The sequence below is a fragment of the Palaemon carinicauda genome, chromosome 20, assembly GCF_036898095.1.
Source record: "Palaemon carinicauda isolate YSFRI2023 chromosome 20, ASM3689809v2, whole genome shotgun sequence".
NCBI classification, from domain to species: domain Eukaryota; kingdom Metazoa; phylum Arthropoda; class Malacostraca; order Decapoda; family Palaemonidae; genus Palaemon; species Palaemon carinicauda.
Window position 1 is genome coordinate 116,369,607 of NC_090744.1, and position 27,986 is coordinate 116,397,592.

The 27,986-nt window shown below is 44.8% G+C and overlaps 1 protein-coding gene across 1 annotated transcript; it reads right to left on the bottom strand.

The window, feature by feature from the left end:
* Window positions 1-1,235: 1,235 nt before the first annotated feature.
* On the bottom strand, window positions 1,236-27,150 carry LOC137614421 (calponin homology domain-containing protein DDB_G0272472-like). The gene is made up of 3 exons (XM_068344230.1): window positions 27,019-27,150; window positions 6,596-8,121; window positions 1,236-2,530 (listed from the first exon to the last, which is right to left on the bottom strand). The coding sequence occupies exons 1-3, from the start codon at window positions 27,093-27,095 to the stop codon at window positions 1,941-1,943; spliced, it is 2,193 nt and encodes a 730-aa protein (XP_068200331.1). The 5' UTR covers window positions 27,096-27,150; the 3' UTR covers window positions 1,236-1,940.
* Between the last annotated feature and the right edge of the window lie 836 nt (window positions 27,151-27,986).

Genomic DNA, 27,986 nt, shown 5'->3' on the forward strand with positions numbered 1-27,986 from the left:
TGGCTTTCAGCAAGGATTCTTCCCAATCATGGACAGCGCTGCCTTTAGCCTCTGAAGCACAAGACACCAGAAGCAGTTCAGTCGGCGAAGAAGACCGATCAACACTTGTTCATCTCTTCCTCTTCAGGAGATAGCCCTGTTTTGTTCGTGGAGAGGTTGAATTTTGAGGAAATGTTGAGATGAAGATCTCATCGAAGAAGCCCATGAAAACTGATCGATAGGAGTCGCAAACGTGTGACTTCTATTAGTCCTCTCCCCTGTGGTAGAGAGAATGAGGTATTGAGAACATTCCTGTCAGAAAAGGGATCCTGCTACGTTCTTGCTTCATTCTCTACGTGAAAGGATACGTACCATGGTAATGTACCCATCCCCGAGTATATGTATTGATACATGGTACAAGAACTCGCCTTATCAGCTATTTTTGCTCAGCCACATGCAACGTTGGTGGGAATGAAGAGCTGTGCCCTTCTGTCCCTCTTCCTGGACATTTGACTTTCTCTCTTTCTCTATGGGAGAGTGAGAAGCTGTGCATTCCAATACTTTTCCAAATGAGGGAAAGATCTACCCCCTAAACAAGAAAATTAGTCGCAAAGCAATGAAGATTGGACCAGGTCTCACGAGGCATGTATGTCAGCATGGTTTTGTGAGAGCTACTCAACAAATCGTGTTGTGAACCTAGAGCTCCCTTATTGGAACAGAAGAATCTTGCGTAAGAAAGTGATTGTAACAAAACTCCCTCACTGGACAAGAAGCATTTTGCTTAGGAAAGTGATTGCAACATAAATCTAATAGGGGTAGAATGTGTAGCCGTTCTTCCTTTTTCCCCTCTGTTAGGGTGAAGCACTTTCTCCGATATACAATGGCACAGATATTAGGTGCAGTCGAGCCTCACAACTGAGTAACTTTTCTTCACAGACAAGTTTGGTATTGAAGTTTGTATCTCTCCCATCATTCCTGACGAGGAAAATGAAGGATAAAATTTATGCAAACCCATTTTTCGTAATGATCAAACGTTCATACACCATATACCAACGCATACAGGTTTTCCCATGACGGACTACCAGCATTCTGGTTGGGACCTAGCCTAACCCCAGCGACATCTAAATGCTGAGGTTGAGTGGGGTCATCACTTATTCTTCTGTATTAGCCCAGAAAATTAAATCGGCAGTCTTGGATATAGGGACTTCCTCCCTCCTATGGGTGAGTCTCCTATTAAAGGAAGATAAATTCATGTAGGAACAAATCACAAATTTCTAAATGTACTGTATATTTCTGCGTATAATACAACCTTCATACAAGACAATATAAAAAAAATAGGACTAATTTCAATGAATTAAACTCTCATATGGTTATTAAATGATGTTTTAGACTAAGTTAGGAAATGGTATTAAAAATACTTTTTATTATTTATGTACGCATATCCTCAAAAGCAGTAATTTCAAAGCAATTGAATTAAATAAGCTAGGGAATATTAACACACTTTAGAACTAAATTATGAGGACAGTAGTACATTACCCAAATGCCCTGTTACCCATGAATCCCTTCTTAAGAGGTTAAGAATGTCCTCGCAACACCTTCAATTCATCTTTCTAGGGTATAAAACTGTTTTAACAATGGTACTGGGAAAACTGTCTAGTGTAACTTGAGGAAAACTAAAAGAAAATTAAGATTTAAAGCTCATCCGCCATTGATTTTCATTCCAGCAAACATGATGAAGCATAAACACCGATACTCGTTAAGGAACTATTAAATTTTTTCATCTTTATCCTGTTTGGCATTTGCAGGTTTAGGCACCTAGGAACTTCACTTGTTTACAGTGAAGTCTTAAATAAATATTTATCAAAATTCAATAACCACAAAGATAAAATGCTGATAGTTCTAACACATCGGCACTAATTGTTTAGTATGGTACAAGTCTTATCAATTACAGACTATTACAGTTACTGTGTCCTTGCTCTTTCTTGTCTCGCTTGCATCAGCACCTTCCTCCTTTTTCTCTCTTTACATCCTTTGTAACTACGGTAAGATAGAGTCGGACCCAATGAACGCTCTAAGGGTTTTTCAATCAACAATACTTGTTCTACATTTAGATCATCGAGTCTCTTCTTTGGCACCTCTAGACTGAGAAAGTCTGAAGACTTTGAATCTGCTGACCTTTTAGGTTCCACCCATTTCTTGTAGCCTGGAGCTTTTGGGCGTCTCCATTGCTCTTTGTTATCTGAAGCTCGTCTCCATTGCTCGTTGTTGTCTGAAGCATATCTCCATTGCTCGTTGTTGTTTGAAGCGCGTCTCCATTGCTCGTTGTTGTCTGAAGCATATCTCCATTGGTCGTTGTTGTCTGAAGCATAATTCCGATTACATCCACGATCCGCATTGCAGCCTTTTGGGCGTTTCCGATTACCTTTCGGATGCTCTTTGTGGTCTGAAGCCTTTGGGTGTATCTGATTACGTCCCGGATACTCTCTTTGGTTTGGAGCCTGTGATTTCCTTAACCAAGCGTACTGCTTGAGTCTCTGGTGAAAGAAATTTACTGCAACAAACAAAAATTCATCAAAAATAATAATTTGTTAAAATAAATAGGAAAATGGAAACTTGATAAAAAAAAAAAAATTATGTTTTGTATAAAAATAATAATTTGTTAAAGTAAATAGGAAAATGGAAACTTGATAAGTAAAAAAAAATTATGTTTTGTACAAAAATAATAATTTGTTTAAAGTAAATAGGAAAATGGAAACTTGATAAGTAAAAAATAATTATGTTTTGTACAAAAATAATAATTTGTTAAAGTAAATAGGAAAATGGAAACTTGATAAGTAAAAAAAAAAATTATGTTTTGTACAGGCAAACAGCTGCCTTAAATAATAACAACCTAATTATCTTTCATGTATATTTTGACCATCTATATTCACCAAGGACAACTATAGTACAGTACTATGTTTGATTGTGAAAACTGCTGTTCCCATGTGAGGAGAACTAACCTGATGTCTTGTACCTACCAATAATAAGGAATTTTACTTATTTATATGGGGAAATTAGAATTAAACCAACAATAAACATTATTTTCAGTAAAATTATCTTTGGAAAAAAAAAATTTTGTCTAAAAAAAAACTACCTTGGGTGAATATCTGCCCAAGTAAGAATGCAACTGAAATAGATATCAGCTCTGACTAGAATGATATAATCAAGAAAGAAAATATTTTGCTCAAATATATCGCCATTTGGACTTCAGTTTGTGTGATGGAACTTGACGCGTGTGACCAAAGAACCAACAGACAAGCCAAAGAGATACTGTAATGTAAATAATTTTGACCCTGCATCAATATTCATGGTTGTGGTACAGTACTCTAGTTAGATCATGTTTAAAGGTCTGCTCATAAATGGTAGAGGCAAGGGACAGTGACATTGCCCTATCAAGCATGACAATGCACTTGAGACTGACCATATATACATATGATCAGTACCCAAACCCCTCTCCACTCAACCTAGGACCAAAGAGGGCCAGGCAATGGCTGCTGATACTCGGCAGATAGACCTATAGGCTCCCGCAAACCCCACATCCTTAGTTCACAAGGATGGTAAGATTGCAGCGACCAAAGAAATTAACGAGTTTGAGCGGTACTCGGACCCCAGTCTGGCATTCACCAGTCAGGGACGTTACCACATCGGCCACCACAACCCTCATAAAGATGTAGTGACCAAATGAAAGGCTGGTAACTCGAAGATTGAATGGGTCTGGAAATGCTGTGAGAAAGAGATGGTGAACAGGTGACAAGAAAACTGCAAGCATGAAAATTCTATGATGAAACCTTGTTAGAAGGCCTAGGAAATTGGAGAAAAAAAAAAGGATAGATGAAGAACTAGCTAGCCCTGATGAAAGTTTAGGAAGAGGGAGTGGAGGCCAGGGTTGCCAGATTATTTCGACTGGATTGTCGTACATGAGCCTTTAATTGTCGTTTTTCAACCAAAACTATCGTACACAGTTTCAATATAATTATTAAGGAGTTACATAATTGACTTATTTCAAAATATTTTAGTATAATTGTTTAGTTAAACACATACATATGTATATACCTGAGGTATGTATCGTACATCGTACTGGACCTAAAATAATCGTACATTTACGATAATTATCGTACGATGGCACCCCTGGTGGAGGCACTATATCTTATTTCATATTGAATCTTGTATGGGAGGAACAATGATTCTATGGTTGAGCAGAAATGTTTCAAAGTTGACATGCCCACATAAGTGATAACCATCCATATGAAAAAAAGTATTGAGATGTCAGAAAATAAATAGCGTAGGGGAGACATATGAGTGCGAAAATCCACAATAAAATATCTATGTAAAGCATCCCTGAGGGATTAAGTAGACTTGCATCTCTCATTGCGTAAGCTGCGAAAATTGGAATGAGTTTAACAGACGAGTAGTACTATGAAGGGAGAGGATATGTAACGGCTCCTCACCTATCCTTCTCCTTAGATTCCTACACTGGGTTAAGTCTGTTTTGGGTGCAGATATCTATGGTTATCTACGGATACGTCCCTGATTACACACGATATCTTAGGATAGTCGTTCCGGGGGTTAGAACCCTGTGATACCCGACAGTAATTCTCTTGTAATATCACTCACAGAAATATTATACAGTAGGAAGCTGTCTAAAGGAACTTCCATCAGGACGACATGGCTATCTCGCCCGAAAATAGATTTTTCCTACGTCAAAATCTGTTTTGTTAAACTAAATTATTACTGTATAATAAAATTCACCAGGGACGCATGAAATTCACTAAAAGAAGGAAACACGAGTACAAAAAAATCATACCAACTGTGAGTGGGGAGTAAGTGGAAGCTTGCATAAATACCAGATAAATATTGAAATGATTTATTTCAATATCTGAATTGTTTCAGTTAAAATACCTGGGATTCTTATGCTGAATATTAAATTTTGCTGGAAGGAGGGACAGTCATACTTAACCCTTTGAGGATCATATGTCATGCTTTTATGTACTGTAGCTACATAGAAAATTTATTGAGCTTTCTCATGCAATTTTCCATTCGTTATTCATGCTACAAAACGTCAACATAAATAAGTCAATAAACGACGTCACTGTTCACTAAATACAAATTTTGCTAGTCATGAGTCTAACAGCGATTTGGTCACGCCCCAAATCACCAGATGGTTAAGGAAAAATAGACTAGGTCAATAATTGGAAAAATACTGTACCTAATAATGAAAAAATGTTCAAAAGGCATCTCTATCTTTGACCCAAATTTAATACCAAATAATATATGATAGCCTATGCACAAGCATACTCCAATATCTTGTTTTAAGGAAAGATTGAATTTGAGAGATGAACCAATATCTAATTTCTACGAAAGTTAAACTACGTGTTACCTAACCTAAAACTGGTCTGACTTTTTTCTATGTGACATACAAACCATCATTCTTTAATAGGGAGATTATTTTTTATCGAGCTGGAGGCGGTTATAAATGTTTAACTATTGGGAGTGGGTGCAGGGAAAAAGCCAAGCCCCTTACCAATCTGAAACTTTACTTTTGGTTTAGCCATTAATGAGTACAGATGTGCTGTCAGCACCTAATTGAACTTTTCATTTTCTTTTTCTTTTGCAAGAGTGAATGCTGGTTGTTAGATTGGAATGATAGTTAAGCAAGAGGTTTGTACTTGCCAGTGGAAAGTTGGAGGTTACAACTGGTTTTCAAGTAAACCGGCTGTAGATCCACAGTTCCTCTGCGCTTCTTGTAGGGGGCATGATTGTTTGCAATCATCCCCATGTGCCAAGTGCAAGGTGTGGCCTTCTGAGCAGAAGTCTTTTGGCGCCCTTATGCATACAACCCAGGTTTGGATCCTGGAGAGTATGGATCAGGAGCAAGGAGTCCTTGGATCTGCTTTGGTCGGCTTTTCAGGTTTTGGTGGTGTGTGGAGTACCTCCAGCGTTTTCCGCACCCCCTCGAAAGAAGACTCCAAAGGAGATGAGTCACGCTTTGCTGTTTTTTTCTGTCTCTTGGCATATTCTACCCATTGCATCGATGACCATTCATTACATTCCTCACAGGGGAAAGACCGAGAGCAGTCATGCCCCCGACAGTGACACAAGGAATGGAGTATTAACATTACTCCTGCTCATGAGGGTGTCGCACTTTTGGCCAGCTACTCCAGGGCAGGACCGTGTACCAACACATTGTTTCACCATTTTGTGAACAGCAAATACATACTGTAAAGAGAAAAAGAGAAAAAAAGAAAAAGAGAAAAAGAGAAAAAAAGAAAAAGAGAAAAAAAGAAAAAGAGAAAAAAAAGAAAAAGATTAAAGAAGCCAAGTTAAGGAGATCAACAGTATGTCCATACTGCTTGGCAGCTGAAATCAAAGTGGCATACTGGGGTACTGGTCAAATCCCCACCACTTGTCCGTAACTACTGAGACCTCGTTATAAATTCTAACAGCAGAGTTTCCAGCTTTGCCGATATCATATTCCTATTAAAAGACGAGGGTTTTTATCCATGTAGAATCAATCATGATTATATCATTTAGATGAAATAACTTACAGCCAAATCCACAAATAGGGAGTGATTCTTACCTGAGTCTTCTCCAATTTTGATTTTTCTCCTTCTGTTTTCTTCAGAACAACTAGAACTTGGGTCATCCTTCATTTGGCAGTTTTCCTCTTCATCTTCAGAACAACTAGAACTTGGGTCATCCTTCATTTGGCAGTTTTCCTCTTTATCTTCAGAACAACTAGAACTTGGGTCATCCTTCATTTGGCAGTTTTCCTCTTTATCTTCAGAACAACTAGAACTTGGGTCATCCTTCATTTGGCAGTTTTCCTCTTTATCTTCAGAACAACTAGAACTTGGGTCATCCTTCATTTGGCAGTTTTCCTCTTTATCTTCAGAACAACTAGAACTTAGGTCACCCTTCATTTGGCAGTTTTCCTCTTTATCTTCATTTACCATATCTGCTATTTTAGTTAGAAGCTTCTTTTTTATCTTTTCAAGGTTAATTTTCTTCTCTAGACTTTCCTCTTTAAGGTTATTTTCCTTCTCCAGCCCTTCCTCTTCGAGGTTATTTTCCTTCTCTACCCCTTTCTTTTTCTTTTTAAGGTTAATTTTCTTCTCTAGACTTTCTTCTTTAAGGTTATTTTCCTTCTCCAGCCCTTCCTCTTCGAGGTTATTTTCCTTCTCTACCCCTTTCTTTTTCTTTTTAAGGTTAATTTTCTTCTCTAGACTTTCCTCTTTAAGGTTATTTTCCTTCTCCAGCCCTTCCTCTTCGAGGTTATTTTCCTTCTCTAGCCCTTTCTTTTTCTTTTTAAGGTTAATTTTCTTCTCTAGACTTTCCTCTTTAAGGTTATTTTCCTTCTCCAGCCCTTCCTCTTCGAGGTTATTTTCCTTCTCTACCCCTTTCTTTTTCTTTTTAAGGTTAATTTTCTTCTCTAGACTTTCCTCTTTAAGGTTATTTTCCTTCTCCAGCCCTTCCTCTTCGAGGTTATTTTCCTTCTCTAGCCCTTTCTTTTTCTTTTTAAGGTTAATTTTCTTCTCTAGACTTTCCTCTTTAAGGTTATTTTCCTTCTCCAGCCCTTCCTCTTCGAGGTTATTTTCCTTCTCTACCCCTTTCTTTTTCTTTTTAAGGTTAATTTTCTTCTCTAGACTTTCCTCTTTAAGGTTATTTTCCTTCTCCAGCCCTTCCTCTTCGAGGTTATTTTCATTCTCTACCCCTTTCTTTTTCTTTTTAAGGTTAATTTTCTTCTCTAGCCCTTCCTCTTTAACGTTATTTTCCTCCTCCAGCCCTTCCTTTTTAATGTTATTTTTTTTCTTTAGCCCTTCCTTTTTCTTTTTAAGGTTAATTTTATTCTCCAACCTTTCCTCTTTAAGGTTATTTTCCTTCTCCAGCCCTTCCTCTTTAACGTTATTTTCCTCCTCCAGCCCTTCCTTTTTAATGTTATTTTTCTTCTTTAGCCCTTCCTTTTTCTTTTTAGGGTTAATTTTATTCTCCAACCTTTCCTCTTTAAGGTTATTTTCCTTCTCCAGCCCTTCCTTTTTCTTTTTCTTCTTCTTCTTCTCTACCTTTTGAACTTGTTCATAAGGGTTAATATCTTCCTCCAATTTCCTGTAATCATTATAATCTATTAACATTACTAGCCAAGCTACAACTCTAGTTGCAAATGCAGAATGCTACAATCCCAAAGGCTCCAACCAGTAATGTAACCCAGTGCAAAATGACAAATTTGTAGATAATTTGTATTTTTCCTAACCATACAAACCTTAGCTATTTAATTAGGGTATTACTTTCGGCGTAGCTGAAATGACGAGCCAATAGATTTTTAACAAGGGTTTACTACCCCCTCGCTAGTTAGCGAGGGGATAGGGGAGGGGTAGCTAGCTACCCCTTCCCCCCCTCACACACCAGTGAGTAGCTCACTTTGCTTAGAGGTAGGACTTCCTGGGGGAGAGGGCTGGCGGGCAAGTTTGATTAAATAGCTAAGGTTTGTATGGTTAGGAAAAATACAAATTATCCACGAATTTGTCATTTGTTCCGTAACCGAAATACAAACCACGCTATTTAATTAGGGTGACTTAACCCTTAGGTAGGGTGGTAAGTCCCAGCCGTACTGGCTTTGGCTTTTGCCCGGGGACTCAGTATCTGACTGTGTTAGAACTCGAGATAAGGAGTCCCTGCACCTCGTAAGTGCCTTGCTCTGCAAGGACCGTGGCCTACGTAAGCTAGTGTGTGAAGGAGTGAAGTGTGACTCGTCCTAGGAAGTTGACCTGGAGTCCTTTAGATGAAAATCTAGGTTAGGACGATCCCAATACCACCTCGTAAGGGTATGGGGACGTGACAGTATTAACTTAATACTGTACTAGGAACACAAGGAAACATGGTTTACCTGCAGTGGTTTGAGGTCAGCTGTGCAGAGAACCCAGGATGCAGCTTTTCCCAAGAGAGGGGAGAATGAAGAAAAGAATAAGGGCCAGGCATACCTTTTCATTCATGCAGACTAAAACCGGGTAACAATGCCCTCAATCTTCTGCTACTTGTCCATTAAGGAGCTTGAGGTTTAAACCAGCCGTTGTGCAGCCACCACAGGGCCGATAGAGAACGTATCGAGCCTCCTGTGGGTCACGTCTTGCAGGTAGTGGGCTCTGAAGGTCGTTTGACGCTTCCAAACCCCTGCTGGTAGAACCTGCGTCACAGAGTAATTTCTCTTGAATGTCAGGGACGTAGCAATGCCCTTGACATCATGTGCCCTAGGGCGATGTGACGGAGGAGGGTCAGGATTCAGGGAATGGTAGATAACCCTGCGAATCCAAGCTGAGATTGTATTCTTAGTGACCCTCCTCTTCGTCCTTCCTGTGGTCATGAACAATGCTTGCACCCGAGGACGAATTGCAGCTGTTCTCTTAAGATAGAGCCTCAGACTCCTTACTGGGCACAGCAGGAGATGGTCTGGGTCATCTGTTACAGAACGGAGACTCGAAATCCGGAAGGAGTCGAACCGGGGGTCCAGCACTCCTGAGAGTCTTCTGAGTCTTCGCTACAAACTCAGGGACGAATTTGAACGTTACCTCCCCCCATCCCCTTGAATGGGCGATGTCATACGAGAGACCATGAAGTTCGCTGACTCGCTTGGCCGAGGCCAGAGCAAGCAGGAACACCGTCTTCCAAGTCAGGTGGCGATCAGAAGCCTGGCGTAATGGTTCGAAAGGAGGTCTCTTGAGAGACCTGAGGACTCGAACCACGTTCCATGGAGGAGGTCTCACTTCCGACTGGGGGCAGGTAAGTTCATAACTTCGTATGAGTAGAGAAAGTTCCAGCGAAGAGGAAATGTCCATTCCTTTGAGCCTGAAGGCAAGACTTAAGGCTGAGCGATAGCCTTTCACTGCCGAGACTGAAAGGCGCATTTCTTCCCGCAAATACTGTACACGAGAAACTCCGCTATTGCTGGAATAGTGGCATCGAGTGGAGAGATACCCCTTCCACGACACCAACCACAGAAGACTCTCCACTTTGCCTGGTAGACCCCTGTGGATGACTTTCCCAGGTGTCGAGACATCCTTTCCACAACTTGTTGCGAAAAGCCTCTCTCTGTGAGGAGACGCTGGATAGTCTCCAGGCGTGAAGTCGTAGCGATGCTACAGCTTTGTGGAAGATGTTGGCATGTGGTTGTCTGAGTAGCTCGTGTCGAGGAGGAAGTTCTCTCGGGAGTTCCGTCAGGCGCTGCAGAAGGTCCGGGAACCACTCTGCGTGATGCCATAGCGGAGCTATTAAGGTCATCGAAAGGTTGACCGATATTCTGGTCTTGTTGAGTACCCTTCTCATCAGACAGAACCGGGGAAAGGCGTAGACGTTGATGTTGTCCCACTGTTGTTGAAAGGCATCTTGCCAGAGTGCCTTGGGGTCTGGGACCGGGGAGCAGTACAGCGGGAGCTTGAAATTCAAGGCTGTCGCGAACAGATCCACCGTCGGGGAACCCCGGGAACCCCACAAAGTCAGGACTTTGTTGGTTACTAGACGATCCAAAGACCATTCGGTACTCACTATCTGGGATGCCCTGCTCAGACTGTCGGCGAGCACATTCCTCTTGCCTGGAATGAAGCGAGCTGATAGTGGAATCGAGTGGACTTCGGTCCATCTCAGTATCTCTACTACAAGATGGGATAGCTGCTGTGAAAATGTACCTCCCTGCTTGTTGATGTAAGCCACTACCGTGATGTTGTCGCTCATCACCACCACGGAGTGACCCGCCAGGTATTGTTGGAACTGCTGAAGTGCCAGATATCGTCGTCGGCACCCACTCGTGTCCGAGTATTGGGTTCTGTCGTTAGCCATCAGTCTCCTATCTGTGGGGTGGGTGCTTATGTCTGATGTGACTGTTAAGTCCTAGTCTGTGGTGGAAGAGTCGCGGACAGTGTTCACAAGGGAGGGTAGGTGGTGGGAGTACAGTACACCATGGCACCGTGGACTTCGAGAAGAGGAGGAGACAAAATGAGGAGGCTAGGAGGAGAAGAAGGAGAGAGCGATTAGAACAGCCCCTGTTCTAATCGCTCTCTCCTTCTTCTCCTCCTAGCCTCCTCATTTTGTCTCCTCCTCTCCTCGAAGTCCACGGTGCCATGGTGTACTGTACTCCTCCAGGTTTTCCTGTCCCTGGCTGTTTCTTCCCATGAGGAAGGATCGATGTCAGTTAGAGCCAGGGTGCGCTTTAGTTGATCTTTATAGCGCATTTTCGGGGCTCCTCGTGGTCTGGTGCCCTGGGTCAGTTCTCCGTAGAATATTTTCTTTGGGAGCCTGGATGGATCCATCCTATGCACGTGTCCTATCCAGCGGAGGCGGTGGTGGATGATGGTGGCCTCCACGCTGGTCAGCGAGGCACGTTCTAAGACTTCAATGTTGGTGGTGTGGCTCTCCCAGGGGATTTTCAAGATCTGCCTCAATTTCATTTGTTGGAAGCGTTCTAGGTTTTTAAGAACGTTTCTATATAGCGTCCATGTTTCACATGCATACAGGAGCGTGGAGAGGACTACTGCCCTGAACACCATTATTTTGGTGGTCATTGTCAGTGCGTGGTTGTTAAATACGCGGCAGTTGAGTCGGCCAAAGGCGGAGTGGGCTGCCCTGATCCTGTTCTCCACGTCCTTTTTGCTTGTGGGAGCTGATGTTAGGATGCTCCCTAGGTAGGAGAACTGGTCCAACTGTTCTAACGGTTGGTCATTCACTGTGGTATTGAAGTTGGGGAGCATCAGTCCTGGTGGATGTTGGATGAGGGTCTTGGTTTTGTCTGTGTTGACTTGCATCCCAAAACGTTCGTAGGCAGAGTTGTATGCATCAGCTAACGACTGCAGGTCCTCTGCCGTCTGACCTGGGGTGGCATTGTCGTCAGCATACTGCAGTTCTCACACTGCACACAAGGTGGTCTTGGTTCTGGCGCGGAGTCTAGCGAGGTTGAAAGCGCCTCCTTCCATGCGGAAACGTAGGTCGACTGAGGGTGTGTCTGGGGGAATCTCGTTGAGCATTGCTGCGGTGTATAGCGAGAAACACATTGGGGCCAGAACACAGCCCTGCTTCAGGCCGCCGTTGATGGGGAATGGGTCTGAAAGAGAGTTCTGGTGGCAGACTCTCCCAACCATTCCGTCATGGAGGGCACGCACCAGCTTGACAAAATCGGGTGGGCAGCCATATCTTTTGAGGACAGCCCACATGGCAGGTCGAGGTACTTTGTCGAAGGCCTTTTTCGAATCCCAGAAGATGAACATTATGGGCTGTTGTTGTTCGAGGCTCTTCTCTTGTAGTTGTCGCGCACAGAAGATCATGTCTATGGTCCCGCGGGAAGGTCGAAAGCCGCACTGGGACTCTGGCAGGACGTCTTCTGCGAGAATAAGGAGGCGGTCAAGGAGAATCCGAGCGAAAATCTTACTCGCGATGCTTAGTAGTGATATTCCCCGGTAGTTGTTACAGTTCTCCCTGTCTCCCTTCTTGAAGATGGTAATGATGTTTGCATCGCGGAAGTCACTGGGGGGGTCTTGGTCTCCCATATTTTCAGTATAAGGAGCATCAAACGGTTCCTCAAGCCGGGGCCACCGTGAGTGAGGAGCTCCAACGGGATGTTGTCTGGCCCTGGGGCTTTGCCGGGCTTCATGCGCTGCAGGGCCTTGTTGAAGTCATGGATGGAGGGTGGTAGTGACATCCAGTGACGGACGGGATGCTGCGGGGTCATTCGCAGGAGATCGTCTGGGGTGTCTGCTTGGTCATTGAGGAGGTTCTCAAAGTGAGACCTCCACCTGGCCAGGATGCCCTCGCTGTCGGTGATGCTCGTGGCCCCATCCGCGTCCTTCAGGCTGCCCACTGATGACCGTGTGGGACCGAATATTTCCTTTGTTGCTGCATAGAAGCTGCGCAGGTCACGCTGGTCAGCGAAACACTGTATTTCGGCAGCTTTTCTTTGCCACCAGGTGTTCTGGGCTTCACGGATCCCTCTTTGGCAACCAGCTTCAGCCACCTTGTGAGCACATTTGTTAGCTGCTGTTGGTTGGTTTTCCAAAGTCAGGCGTGCTTGTCGTTTGGTTTCAATGAGAAGAGAGATGGTAGCATCATTCTCATCAAACCAATCCTGCCGTTTCTTGGTGGTGTAGCCTAGTATTTCCTACGCGGCACGGGCCATGGCGTTTCTGAGGGTGGTCCAGTGGTGCTCAACAGTGGCCTGACCCACGGGGTCTGCGAGGTATTGTTCGCAGGCCTCCTTGTAGTTCTGTGCCACCTGTGGGTTGCGGAGCTTACTACAATCAAAGCGTTGGTGTGGTATGCTGTCAGGTGCCCTTCTGGGTGGTCGTAGGGTCGTCACGGAGAGTCGGGAGATGAGGAGTCTGTGGTCCGTCCAGCAGTCGTCCACTCCGGGCATGGATCGGGTGATACGGACGTCTCCTCGGTCTCTGGCTCTGGTCAGGACGTAGTCCAGGGTGTGCCAGTGTTTAGACCGTGGGTGTCTCCATGTGGTCTTTTGTCGCTTTGGTAACTGGAAGATGGTGTTGGTTACCACAAGTTGGTGTTCTGCACACAGACCCAGTAGGAGTTGGCCATTGGCGTTGCAATTTCCGATGCCATGGCGGCCAATGATTCCCTCCCACAGGCGATGGTCTTTGCCTACTCGGGCATTAAAGTCGCCAAGCACAACGAGCTTGTCATTGGCGGGCACTGCCTGGATGGTGCGGTCGAGCTGGGTGTAGAAGGCAGCTTTGTTATCATCGGTTGAGGTCATAGTCGGGGCGTAGACAGAGATCAGGGTGAGATGTCTGTCCCGCGTGATGGGGATGCGGACAGTCATCAGGCGCTCACTGATGGCCTTGGGAGCGAGGTTGTGCTGCTGCACTAGCTGGGAACGGATGGCGAAGCCGACACCGTGGATGCGAGGCTCCTCTAGGGCCTTGCCTTTCCAGAAGATGGTGTAGCCTGTTCCAGCTTCCCTGATGTTGCCCTCTTCGGGTAGTCTGGTCTCACTAAGAGCCGCCACATCAACATTGAAGCGGGCTAGCTCCTTGCAGACGAGGGCTGTACGTCGTTCTGGGCGGTTGGTGTTCGTCACGTCTTGAAGGGTGCGGATGTTCCACGCACCTAAGGTTAATATTTTTTTCTTGTTGTTTCGACCGCATTAGTGGGATGTCCGCCAGCCGCGGTGAGCTGACAATACGGGTTTGCCGTGTCCGATGTTTACCCCACCTTTTCTAGGGGCCTCCCCATGTGGGGTGGGCTGCGGTGTCCTCAATAGGCCAGCCCAGTCACGGGTCCAGCTGCCGAACTCTGGTGTCACGGCACCGTCATCAGAGAGCGACTGAATCTTAGACTCGCCGCCTGAGTGCAGTCGTGGGCTAAGGCTTCCAGCTATCCAGGCCTGCCCCCTTCACCCACGGTGCTGTCGCCTCAGGACTTGGTGGTGGTGATGATGATGATGATGGTGAGAAAGAGATGAAGAAGGGTGGAGGAAACGACAGAATGCCAGTAGCTGGGTATATTGTTTTGGGTGGTCGTGGCTTTGCAACGGCCACGCACACACACTTGGCCCACATCGTTTTCACCGCGGCTCATGACATATGAGACAGGCGGCTTCTCTGATGTTGGTTGCATCGGGCTGCCAGGTTCTTGTTATGTCAAGGCCCGCCTTGTTGCCTGCCCGACAGGCATTTCCCTCTTCCGCCGGTGCTGGGAAGCTCCGCCGTTGGGGTCTTGTTTGGTTTGATTTTGCAGTTTTCCTTCTCCTAGCCTTTGCCTATCTTAAAATAAAGGAGAAGGCCTATAGGGGTCCAGTTTTGGTCTGGTCTCTCAGAACTGGCCTTAGCGGTATGGTTGAGCCTGCCAGGGTGGATAAAACTACCCCACCGCCATTGCCCAGCCCATCATTAGGACACTCAAGCCCCTCTACTGCAGCAATGAAAACACACGAGAGAGAGAGAGAGAGAGAGAGAGAGAGAGAGAGAGAGAGAGAGAGAGAGAGAGAGAGAGAGAGAGAGAGAGAGAATATCAAGGCAAGTCTTTGCGGGAGAGAAAGGCAGCATGTCCGTCCTCTACCGAGCCTTAAAGTAAAGTGGTTACTCAGCCGAGAGGTGTAAGTGAGCAGGGTAGCCAGATATACGGCCTTCATTTCTAGCAGGTTTATGTGGAGGCACTTTTCTAATTCTGGCCATAGGCCTGAGGTCCTGTGGTTCAGAACTTGGGCCCCCCACCCTTTTTTTGAGGCGTCCGAAAACAGCATCAAATCCGGGAGGACGACGAGAAGATCCACTCCCTTTCGTAGGTTTTCCTCTGTCAACCACCACTGAAGATCCGTCCGTTCCGCAGGACCCATTGGGACCAAGATGTCCGGGGAATCGTGTCCTTGATTCCACCGGGACTTGAGTCGCCATTGCAGGGATCTCAACCTGAGGCGACCATTTGGAACTAGACTGGCCAGAGAAGACAGGTGACCGAGGAGATGTAATCACGATTGGGCTGGGAGTTCTTCTCGTCTGAGGAAAGGAACTGCGACCCTCCTCAGCCTTGCTATCCTGTCATCTGATGGGAAGGCTTTGTGGAGATTGGTGTCCAAGATCATGCCTAGATATACCAGTCATTGAGTTGGAAGCAGGGAAGACTTCTCGAGATTTACCATGATCCATAGATCTTGGCAAAGTCCCAAAAACTTGTCTCGGTGTCGAAGAAGGGTTGACTCCGAGTCTACCAGGATCAGCCAGTCGTCCAGATAACGGAGGAGACGGATGCCGATCCTGTGTGCCCACGAAGATATCAGGGTGAACACTCTGTTGAATACCGTTTAAACCGCCGACATATATGTACCACAAGGGCGGTAAGGTAATCCGGGGCACTTCCGCATAGTGGTAGAGGCCAACTTCCAAGCACACACTGCAAAGAAAAAGCAAAAAAGATTAAGGCTGTCAATAAGCAAGGGTGGGAGCAGACACATCTGTTCATCACCCGAGCCAAAAGCAAAGTGAGCTACTCACCTGTGTGTGAGGGGGGGGGGGGGGGGAGGGGTAGCTAGCTAACTAGCGAGGGGGTAGTAAACCCTTGTTAAAAATCTAATGGCTCGTCATTTCAGCTACGCCGAAAGTAATACCCTTATCAAATAGCGTGGTTTGTATTTCGGTTATGGAACAAAAGGAAATGTTGAAGTAACAAATATACTATAAACGAGAAATAATAAATGATTACAAAACAAGATCAGTAACAACTTTGTTATATATCAGTCATGTATAAGCTTCGAAATGAGACTCGAGGCTACCAACCCAATAGAAAAGTTGTTGCAACAAGTTTTAACTTATTAAGTTTCACTAATTTAACCACCAGATTACAAAGATCATTCCGCAATCCGGACACAGCTGGTATTAAAATTTTAGAATGAAATTCACTAAATGAAAAGATGAGAATGATGGATGAAAACACCATTAACCCTTTTACCCCCAAAGGACATACTTGTACGTTTCAGAAACCACATCCCTTAACCCCCATGGACGTACCGGTACGTCCTTGCAAAAAACTTCTATTTACAATTTTTTTTGCATATTTTTGATAAATTTTTGAGAAACTTCAGGCATTTTCCAAGAGAATGAGACCAACCTAACCTCTCTACGATGAAAATTAAGGCTGTTAGAGCAATTTGAAAAATATATACTGCAAAATGTGCTTGAAAAAAAAAATAACCCCAAATAGCCTGGGGGTAAAAGGGTTAATATGTATCATTTCAGCAAAAAAAAAAAAAAAAATTAATAACAATGCTATGCTTCTCAATATAGGGGCTCAGATTAGGTTCTCTGAACTTGGTGTAAGATGTCAGGATGCCAGAAAACTTTCAATCAATCAATCTGAACTTGGTGAGAAGCATAAATTTTTTTTAAGTCTTTTGAATTTTCCTAACTATACAAACCTCAGTCCTTTGATACACATATGTCTTCAGCAAAGCAGAAAAGGGATTTTGACGAAGGAAAAATCTATTTCTGGGGAGAGACCTGTGACGCCCGGTGAAAAGGGTCCTTCTTTACACTTTTCTAATATAAATCTTCCAAATATACTAGAGAAAGATAAAAGCATGGAATGCAGAGGTTACAACCCTCGCGCGATCACCTTGTGGGTGTCGTGTATACAACAAGGGCGTGTGAAAAATGTTATTTTTATTACTAAAATAAATTTTTGAATATACTGTACTTACCCGATGATCATGTAGCTGTCAACTCCGTTGCCCGACAGAAATCTACGGTCGGGATACGCCAGCGATCGCTTATACAGGTGGGGGTGTACTCACCAGCGCCATCTGTGGTCAGGTACTCCAGTACTTCTTGTCAACAAGACCTCAATTTTCTCCTCGGTCCACTGGTTCTCTATGGGGAGGAAGGGCGGGTCATTTAAATCATGATCATCGGGTAAGTATATTCAAAAATTTATTTTAGTAATAAAAATAACATTTTTCAATATTAATCTTACCCGATGATCATGTAGCTGATTCACACCCAGGGTGGTGGGTGGAGACCAGTATACATGTTAACAAAGAAGCTAAGTATCCCGTATTTCATTTTTATTAGTTATTCAAAATAACAATAAAAAATAAATAAGTACCTGGTAAGGAAGTCGACTTGAACCATTACTCTGCCTTTAATAAGTACGTCTTCCTTACTGAGCGTAGCGGTCCTCTTAGGATGCTGAACGACTCTTAGGTGGCTAAAGTATAAAGGGCTGCAACCCATACTAAAGAACCTCATCATAACCTCTAACCTAGGCGCTTCTCAAGAAAGAATTGACCACCCGCCAAATCAACCAGGATGCGGAAGGCTTCTTAGCCGACCGTACAACCCAAAAACAACAATAAAAGCAATCAAGAGAAAGGTTAAAAAAAGGTTATGGGATTATGGGAATGTAGTGGCTGAGCCCTCACCTACTACTGCACTCGCTGCTACGAATGGTCCCAGGGTGTAGCAGTTCTCGTAAAGAGACTGGACATCTTTGAGATAGAATGATGCCAACACTGACTTGCTTCTCCAATAGGTTGCATCCATAACACTCTGCAGAGAACGGTTCTGTTTGAAGGCCACTGAAGTAGCCACAGCTCTCACTTCATGTGTCCTTACCTTCAGTAAAGCAAGGTCTTCTTCCTTCATATGAGAATGAGCTTCTCTAATCAGAAGCCTGATGTAGTAAGAAACTGCGTTCTTAGACATTGGTAGCGAAGGCTTCTTAACAGCACACCATAAGGCTTCTGATTGTCCTCGTAAAGGTTTTGACCTTTTCAGATAGTACCTAAGAGCTCTGACTGGGCAAAGTACTCTCTCCAGCTCGTTACCCACCAAGTTGGATAGGCTAGGGATCTCGAACGATTTAGGCCAAGGACGTGAAGGAAGCTCGTTTTTAGCCAAAAAACCGAGCTGCAAGGAACATGTAGCCGTTTCCGATGTGAAACCTATGTTCCTGCTGAAGGCGTGGATCTCACTTACTCTCTTAGCTGTTGCTAGGCATACTAGGAAAAGAGTTTTTAATGTGAGGTCCTTGAAAGAGGCTGATTGGAGCGGTTCAAATCTAGATGACATCAGGAACCTTAGGACCACATCTAGATTCCAGCCTGGAGTGGACAACCGACGTTCCTTAGAGGTCTCAAAAGACCTAAGGATGTCCTGCAGATCTTTGTTGGAGGAAAGATCCAAGCCTCTGTGGCGGAAAACCGCTGCCAACATACTTCTATAACCCTTGATCGTAGGAGCTGATAGGGATCTAACGTTCCTTAGATGTAACAGGAAGTCAGCAATCTGGGTTACAGTGGTATTGGTTGAGGAAACTGCATTGGCCTTGCACCAGTTTCTGAAGACTTCCCATTTAGATTGATAGACTCTGAGAGTGGATGTCCTCCTAGCTCTAGCAATCGCTCTGGCTGCCTCCTTCGAAAAGCTTCTAGCTCTTGAGAGTCTTTCGATAGTCTGAAGGCAGTCAGACGAAGAGCGTGGAGGCTTGGGTGTACCTTCTTTACGTGAGGTTGACGTAGAAGGTCCACTCTTAGAGGAAGAGTCCTGGGAACGTCGACCAGCCATTGCAGTACCTCTGTGAACCATTCTCTCGCGGGCCAGAGGGGAGCAACCAACGTCAGCCGTGTCCCTTTGTGAGAGGCGAATTTCTGAAGTACCCTGTTGACAATTTGAATGGCGGGAATGCATACAGGTCGAGATGGGACCAATCCAGCAGAAAAGCATCCACGTGAACTGCTGCTGGGTCTGGAATCGGCGAACAATACAATGGGAGCCTCTTGGTCATCGAGGTAGCGAACAGATCTATGGTTGGCTGACCCCACAGGGACCAAAGTCTGCTGCAAACATTCTTGTGAAGGATCCACTCTGTGGGGATGACCTGACCCTTCCGGCTGAGGCGATCTGCCATGACATTCATATCGCCCTGAATGAACCTCGTTACCAGCGTGAGCCTTCGATCTTTTGACCAAATGAGGAGGTCCCTTGCGATCTCGAACAACTTCCTCGAATGAGTCCCCCCCTGCTTGGAGATGTAAGCCAAGGCTGTGGTGTTGTCGGAGTTCACCTCCACCACCTTGTTTAGCTGGAGGGACTTGAAGTTCATTAAGGCCAGATGAACCGCCAACAACTCCTTGCAATTGATGTGGAGTGTTCTTTGTTCCTGATTCCATGTTCCCGAGCATTCCTGTCCGTCCAATGTCGCACCCCAGCCCGAGTCTGATGCGTTCGAGAAGAGATGGTGGTCGGGGGTCTGAACAGCTAACGAAAGACCTTCCTTGAGAAGAATGCTGTTCTTCCACCACGTTAGAGTAGACCTCATCTCTTCGGAAACAGGAATTGAGACCGTCTCTAGCGTCATGTCCTTGATCCAGTGAGCAGCCAGATGATACTGAAGGGGGCGGAGGTGGAGTCTCCCTAACTCGATGAACAGGGCCAGCGATGAAAGTGTCCCTGTTAGACTCATCCACTGCCTTACTGAGCATCGGCTCCTCAGCATGCTCAGGATGCACTCTAGGGCTTGGTTGATTCTTGGGGCTGACGGAAAAGCCCGAAAAGCTCGACTCTGAATCTCCATACCCAGGTAAACAATGGTCTGGGATGGGACGAGCTGGGACTTCTCTAAATTGACCAGGAGGCCCAGTTCCTTGGTCAGATCCATAGTCCATCTGAGATTCTCCAGACAGCGACGACTTGTGGGAGCTCTTAAAAGCCAGTCGTCTAAATAGAGGGAGGCTCTGATGTCTGCCAAGTGAAGGAATTTCGCAATATTCCTCATCAGTCGCGTAAACACAAGAGGTGCCGTGCTTAGGCCAAAACACAGGGCTTGGAACTGGTACACAACCTTTCCATAGACGAATCTCAGGAAAGGTTGGGAGTCTGGATGGATGGGGACGTGAAAGTATGCGTCTTTCAGGTCTAACGAGACCATCCAGTCCTCCTGCCTGACCGCTGCTAGGACCGACTTCGTCGTCTCCATAGTGAACGTCTGCTTGGTGACATAAGCATTGAGCGCACTGACGTCCAGCACCGGCCTCCAACCTCCTGTCTTCTTGGCTACCAGGAAGAGACGGTTGTAAAAGCCCGGGGATTGATGGTCCCGGACTATGACCACTGCCTCCTTGTGTAGCAAGAGCGACACCTCTTGTTGCAACGCTAGCCTCTTGTCCTTCTCCTTGTAGTTGGGAGAGAGGTTGATGGGAGATGTAGCTAGAGGGGGATTGCGGCAGAACGGAATTCTGTATCCCTCCCTCAGCCACTTCACAGACTGAGCGTCTGCACCTCTGCTCTCCCAAGCTTGCCAGAAGGTCTTGAGTCTGGCTCCTACAGCTGTCTGGAGAGGAGGAAAGTCAAAACTTGCCTCTTGTGGACTTGGAACCCTTCTTGGGCTTGCCACGGTTACTGTCTGCACGGGAACCTCCTCTGCTGGAGGTTCTGCCACGAAAGGGTGGGATGAACCTGGAAGCAGGAGTATCAACTGCTAGAGGGCGGTAAGGTTTAGACACGGAAGGTAAGGTCTTAGCCTTATGTGCAGAAGAAGCCATGAGGTCATGCGTATCCTTCTGGAGAAGAGAGGCAGTCATCCCCTTAATTAATTCCTCCGGAAACAGACACTTGGACAGAGGAGCAAAAAGTAACTCTGACCTCTGGCAAGGGGTGATACCAGCAGATAAGAAGGAGCACAGATGTTCCCTTTTCTTGAGGACCCCTGATACATAAGAAGCCGCAAGCTCGCCAGACCCATCCCGTATTGCCTTGTCCATGCTGGACATGATCAGCATGGCTGAGTCCTTGTCAGAAGGGGCAGTCTTCCTGCTTAAGGCTCCCAGACACCAATCGAGGAAGTTGAATATCTCGAAGGCACGAAAGACTCCTCTTAACAAGTGATCAAGATCTGTAGGGGACCAGCAGATCTTCGAACGTCTCATAGCCAACCTGCGGGGAGAGTCAACGAGTCAACCAGACTTGAGAAGTCGGCCTGGGCAGAGGCAGGAACCCCCAAGCCAGGTTCCTCTCCCGTGGCATACCAGACGCCCGACTTAGAAGCCAGCTTGGGAGGAGGAAACACAAAAGAGGTCCTTCCCAGTTGCTTCTTGGACTGCAACCAATCCCCCATAACCCTCAAAGCTCTCCTTGAAGATCTGGCAAGAACAAGCTTGGTGAAGGCAGGCGCAGTAGGCTGCATGCCCAGAGCAAACTCGGAGGGAGGAGAACGAGGGGTTGCAGACACAAAGTGTTCAGGGTACAACTCTCTGAACAAAGCAAGGACTTTGCGGAAGTCTAAGGAGGGTGGCGAAGACTTGTGTCCTTCAACATCAGAATGAGGATCATCAAGATGAGCAGCTTCATCCTCAGAAGCCTCCTCACCCGACAGTTGAGTTGTAAGAGGCAAAGGCAGAGCAGCAAGCTGAACGGGTGAATCCTGCAGAACGGGTGCATGCGTACCTGCGGATCCATCATCATGCCTCTGCTGGACAGACTGTGAGCTGGCAACAACAAAAGCAGAGGGCCGGTGTGAGGGAGGGTCTGCGGTGGTATGCAGAGCATGCTGTGAGGCATGCGGCTCATGCTGCATGGGATGCGGCTCATGCTGCATGGTATGCGGCTCATGCTGCATGGCATGCGGCTCATGCTGCATGGGATGAGGCTCATGCTGCATGGTATGAGGCTCATGCTGCATGGGATGAGGCTCATGCTGCATGGTATGAGGCTCATGCTGCATGGAATGCGGCTCATGCTGTAAGGTCTGCAGAGCATGCTGCATGGGCTGAGGACTGCGCAACTGTGGAGGAGCTCTCACAGGAGGAGGGATGTTAACCTTCTCTGCCTGATAATCCTGCATAAAGGCCGCAAGCTGAGACTGCATAGTCTGCAGCATGGACCACCTAGGGTCTACTGTGGTTGGAGCAGAGGCCTGTTGAGGGACCACTCTACCTCTCTTGGGAGGTGTGCAGTCATCCGATGACTGCGGCGAGTCCGAACTGACCCAGTGGCTACACCTGGGCCGTTGGACTAGCTCTGAAGGGACTTTACGCTTAAGCGGTCGTGAGACCTTAGTCCATCGTTTCCTCCTGGAAACCTCTTCCACAGACGAGGAATGTAAGGGCTCATTCGTCTGGGAGTGGAAGGGACGATCCTTAGCAGATACGTCCGCAACCACTGAGGATACATCTGTGCGCCGATCAAGGCCCGCCGAACCCTTTGGTCCTTCGACATTGCTTCTCCCCTGGGCTTGGGAGCTTGCAAGAGGTCCCGGACTGGGAGGACGACTGGCACGCACAGATGTATCCTCATGCGCAACACTGACACTGACACTATGCACAGCACTAGCACTAACACTTCCCACTGCACTCTTCGCTTTCAGCTCTCTGACATCCGCCAAGAGCTGATTGCGGTCACTAACCAACGACTCCACCTTATCACCGAGAGCCTGAATGGCACGCAACATATCAGCCATTGCAGGCTGAGCACTCGTAGCAGGTTCGGGGGTCACCACCACAGGGGAAGGAAAAGGTTGAGGGGCATGGGGAGAGGAAATAACCAAAGAGCGAGAAGAACTCCTCCTATCTCTCTCCTTCTCTAACCTACGAGTATATCTGAGGAATTCATTAAAATCGAATTCCGAAAGCCCAGCACATTCCCCACATCGATCTTCCAATTGACAGGATTTTCCCCTACAATTGGAACATACGGTGTGAGGATCAACAGAGGCCTTCGGAAGACGCCTATTACAAGCACTAACACTACATCGCCTATATTTAGGAACTTGGGAAGTGTCAGACATCTTGAATTCTAGAAGTAGTCAAAGGGGGAATTCCAAAGTAAAGCAAAGATCGTTAACCAATGAATCAAATTAATACCAAAAGCTTGCTAAGCTAAGGCTAAAGCTTCCTGTACAGCGAAGGCTAAATTTCAGAGCAAATACTTCACCAAATCGTGAACAAAAGACTCCAAAATCAACAGCGTATCCATGTAGGTCTTGCCGGTGGCACGACAGAGGAAAAATTGAGGTCTTGTTGACAAGAAGTACTGGAGTACCTGACCACAGATGGCGCTGGTGAGTACACCCCCACCTGTATAAGCGATCGCTGGCGTATCCCGACCGTAGATTTCTGTCGGGCAACGGAGTTGACAGCTACATGATCATCGGGTAAGATTAATATTGAAAACCACTATTCACAGGCTGTCTTCCATTTAGATAATCCCTTCATCAAAGGGGAGGGCCGTGGCAGGCCCTAGAGAATACAGTTGGGCTACCCCACCGACACCTACAATTTTGTAACATGGTGTAACCTTTACCTAGGACTTGAGGCAAGATGTGTGACTTAAAGAACTCGGGTTTAATGTTTAAAAATTATGATTTATTCCTACAAAAATACAGCAAAAACTCTTGTCCTTTATTATTATCATTATTACCAGCCAAGCTACAACCATAGTTGGAAAAGCAAGATGCTATAAACCCAAGGGCCCCAATAGGGAGAAATAGTCCAGTGAGGAAAGGAAATAAGGAAATAAATAAATGATGAGAACAAATTAACAATAAATCATTCTAAAAACAGTAACGTCAAAATAGATATGTCATATATAAACTATTAACAACGTCAAAAACAGATATGTCATATATAAACTATAAAAAGACTAGTGTCAGCCTGGTCAACATAAAAACATTTGCTCCAACTTTGAACTTTTGAAGTTCTACTGATTCAACTACCCAATTAGGAAGATCATTCCACAACTTGGTAACAGCTGGAATAAAACTTCTAGAATACTGTGTAGTATTGAGCCTCATGATGGAGAAGGCCTGGCTATTAGCATTAACTGCCTGCCTACTATTACGAACAGGATAGAGTTGTCCAGGGAGAACTGAGTGTAAAGGAATATGAGGCTTATCCTTTTGGGGGAAGAAGCTCCTGTAACCAAACTTATTGGTTTAAAATACTAGGATGTCAGAACAATCGGGCCTTAAAGGTAGCAAAAGCGTTGACTCCAATCCATCTCCTATGACCTGAAATTTTCAGGTGGTAGGTTATGCTTTTGTTATCTAGACAGACGGTTAAGAAGAAACCTAACTACAGTACTGTACTGTATATCCCTATAGGGCATAATGTCTGAAATGTAATGCTAAAGTAAAGTGATGAATTTACGATACTGTCCATCCCTACTCTCTCATCAGGAGGATAGGGAAAAACACTTCTTACTAAGTATGATAGCTTACGTGCATCAAGGTCCATTCCAGTCACATAACAGTTCAACCGCTGCACCGCAAGGAAAGGAAAGATGAGTAAAGGCTAGACCTTTTTACTTTCCTCCTAGACTGAAGTCGTAACTAATATCTTAGAAGAGATGTTTTTTGTCCATTGAGAGAGCTAGGTACAGTACGCTACTCAACATGCTGAAAAGCTACTACAGGTCCTAGCGAAAACATGTCAAATGACTTGTGGGTGCATAACCACAGTAAAAACTGTTGGTCATCTGTTATTTCTAGACCCCGCCCTTCTGGACTTGGCCCAAAGATAGGTTCTTCCTTATATCTAACGCTGCACCCACTCCTCAGACTTTATTGGCAACATGCCTGTACCGGTTCCTTCACCTCCTGTGATGTCTGGGTTTGTGGTCTATTTATTGTTTCTCGAAGCTAAAAGAAGACGATGGTGTTTCTGGAGTTCTTAAGCCTGCAGGAGCTAATGGGTGATCTGTAGTCAATGTCAGAAGGGTTGAGCCCGTCTTAGTGCCCTCACAGGGAAGAGAAGTAAATCTTTCAGATTGTCAATTACTTCCCTAAGAGAGGATATGGAGAAATATTCAAACCTAAGGTCATATATGGCTAAGATTTGAGATTTAGCAACTAACTCAAGATAAAAAAAAAACTTCCTACCCCCTCAGAATGACTAACTACAGATATGAGAAGCTCTCCAGCTCGCCTATTCGCTTCATTGAAGCCAGGGAAAGAAACTGTCTTAAGCGTTAAATCCTTGTCAGATGGCTGCTTTAAAAGTTCATATAGGATCCTCCTCCTAAAACAAAGGACTCTGGTGACGTTTTACACAGGTCGCTTGAGTTCTCTCAGAGGGAAGGACTGCTAAAAGTTCCTCATGATCATCAATAATTCCCATGAAGATGAAAGGTCTATGCCCTTCAGCCTAAAGACTAGGCCCAAGGCTGAGTGATACCCTTTCATACTAATGGCAGGACAGAATAGGAGGTATTAGGGTTGCCACTGTGGTAAAATTTAGGCAGATTATTGGGATTCAGGGCTAGATAAAGAATTCTAAGGTAATGTTAATACAAGGAAGTCTGCTATCCGCTGAATAGCGGCTCTGACTGGAGGTAAACCTTCTAAGACACCATTTGCAGAAGATGCTTCACTTTGACTGGTAAACATCTGTACCTACACAACACACTTTCGCTGCCTGGAGAGTGCGGGGACAGGAACTCGTTTGACTGGCAAGCCTTCCTTACATCACTCGTTGTAAGCGGTCTGCAAGGCAGAGCTTCCAGGACATGATGTAGTATAGTATGGTTATCTCACATTCCACAAATTTGAAAAAACCCTGATGTAGATCTAAGTTCTTCCTGCTCCTAAAGCATACTCCTCAGGATCAAGCAATGAGTGTATATCCTGAAGCTTCAGCGAACGGCAAACTTGATGAAGAGAGAGAGAGTGCTAAAGTCTCTCCGGCATTGTCATGGACGTTGCCAATAATGACGCCTGGGAAAACTTAGCCTTTCATCTCCCCCCAAAATATGCCCAATTTAACAGCAGGCCACGATCTACAACTAGTAAATGGTGATAATTGTGAACAATCATAGCCCTAAGGTGTAGAGTGAGTTTATCTATAGCTAGCTTAGCCATAAACTGATGCAGTGTCCACCATTCACTCACATTAATGCCTCAATTCATCAACACAAGACCCATATGAACCATTTAAACTAAAAAATATAAGAGAAAGATTAAGCACCCTTGGATAGGATGCAACAGTATGACCGTGCTTATTACAGCCGAAAGCAACGATTAAGTCTTTGACAGGAGAGTGAACGCTGCCGCCCACCAGGGCTGACCACCTGTCATTAACCCTTTTACCCCCAAAGGACGTACTGGTACGTTTCACAAAAGCCATCCCTTTACCCCCATGGACGTACCGGTACGTCCTTGCAAAAAAAGGCTATAAAATTTTTTTTTTTCATATTTTTGATAATTTTTTTGAGAAAATTCAGGCATTTTCCAAGAGAATGAGACCAACCTGACCTCTCTATAACTAAAATTAAGGCTGTTAGAGCAATTTAAAAAAAAATATACTGCAAAATGTGCTGGGAAAAAAATAACCCCTTGGGGGTTAAGGATAGGAAATTTCCAAATAGTCTGGGGGTTAAAGGGTTAATTACTTGAATGAAGATTTCAACGGCTATTCCACCTCCACTGAAGACATTCCCTAATTCAAAGAATGAAAGGTCTGTACAGTATATGAGTAGGAACAAACCCAATTTGTTATTTTCCATAGTAAAAATACAAGAGATATCTTACCCTTGAAGAAGACTTTCATCTTTTTCTTCCATTCCATCAAACTCCATTTCAGTGTAGTTTCTTTTCAAATTATTCATTTTCTTCTACTGCTTCTTTTCACCTTCTCTCATTTCACAACTGTCCTTTAAAGAATAAATTAATTCAATGACAGAACAGGCTTAACAAAGATGACAAACTATGCTTAATTTTAATTAATATAATATGTATTGCTATGAAAAACATATTCTAAGAATGTTTCATTTAATTTATGCCTTCCACATTACAGTACACCTGTTCCTATTAGTCTCTTCTCACCTAGCAGATAAAATTCATTAACTTGACCTCACTCTCAGCAATCCTCTTCAGATTATAAATGTGACTTGGTCATCTTGTAAATATTATGAGAAAATAACAATAATCCATATTTTGAATACAAAACAATTAGGCATATAAACCTTATTTAGATAATATGATATTTTAATTATAAAATAAATTTTTGAATATACTTACCCGGTGAATATATAATAGCTGCTGCTCCAGCGGCTCGACAGAAAAACACACAAAAACTCGCGAGCGATCGCTATGAAGGTTGCGGGTGTGCCCACCAGCGCCGACTATCGGCCAGATACCGCATATACATGTAAACAGCCTCAGTTCTTCTCATTCTGCTGGGTCTCTATCGGGGAGGAAGGGAGGGCCTATAATTTATATATTCACCGGGTAAGTATATTCAAAAATTTATTTTATAATCAAAATATAATTTTTAAATATTAAACTTAGCCGGTGAATATATAATAGCTGATTCACACCCATGGTGGTGGGTAGAGACCAGTATTAATACAATATAGGCGTATATGCTTAGAGTTTTTGACAGTTATATCATAACAAAACCCAAATAAAGATAGGTACCTGGTAAGGAAGCTGACTCTGACGATTACTCTGCCTTGTTAGTCCGCTTTCCTCACGAAGCCCAGCCATCCTCTCAGGAT

Excerpts from the sequence above, each read along its gene's own strand:
- LOC137614421 (XM_068344230.1), bottom strand. The coding sequence starts at position 27,095 with ATGAATAATTTGAAAAGAAACTACACTGAAATGGAGTTTGATGGAATG. Across the intron at positions 8,122-27,018 it reads GATGAAAGTCTTCTTCAAGG|GAAATTGGAGGAAGATATTA; the intron begins GTAAGATATCTC and ends TAATGATTACAG. Across the intron at positions 2,531-6,595 it reads CAAAATTGGAGAAGACTCAG|TAAATTTCTTTCACCAGAGA; the intron begins GTAAGAATCACT and ends TGTTTGTTGCAG.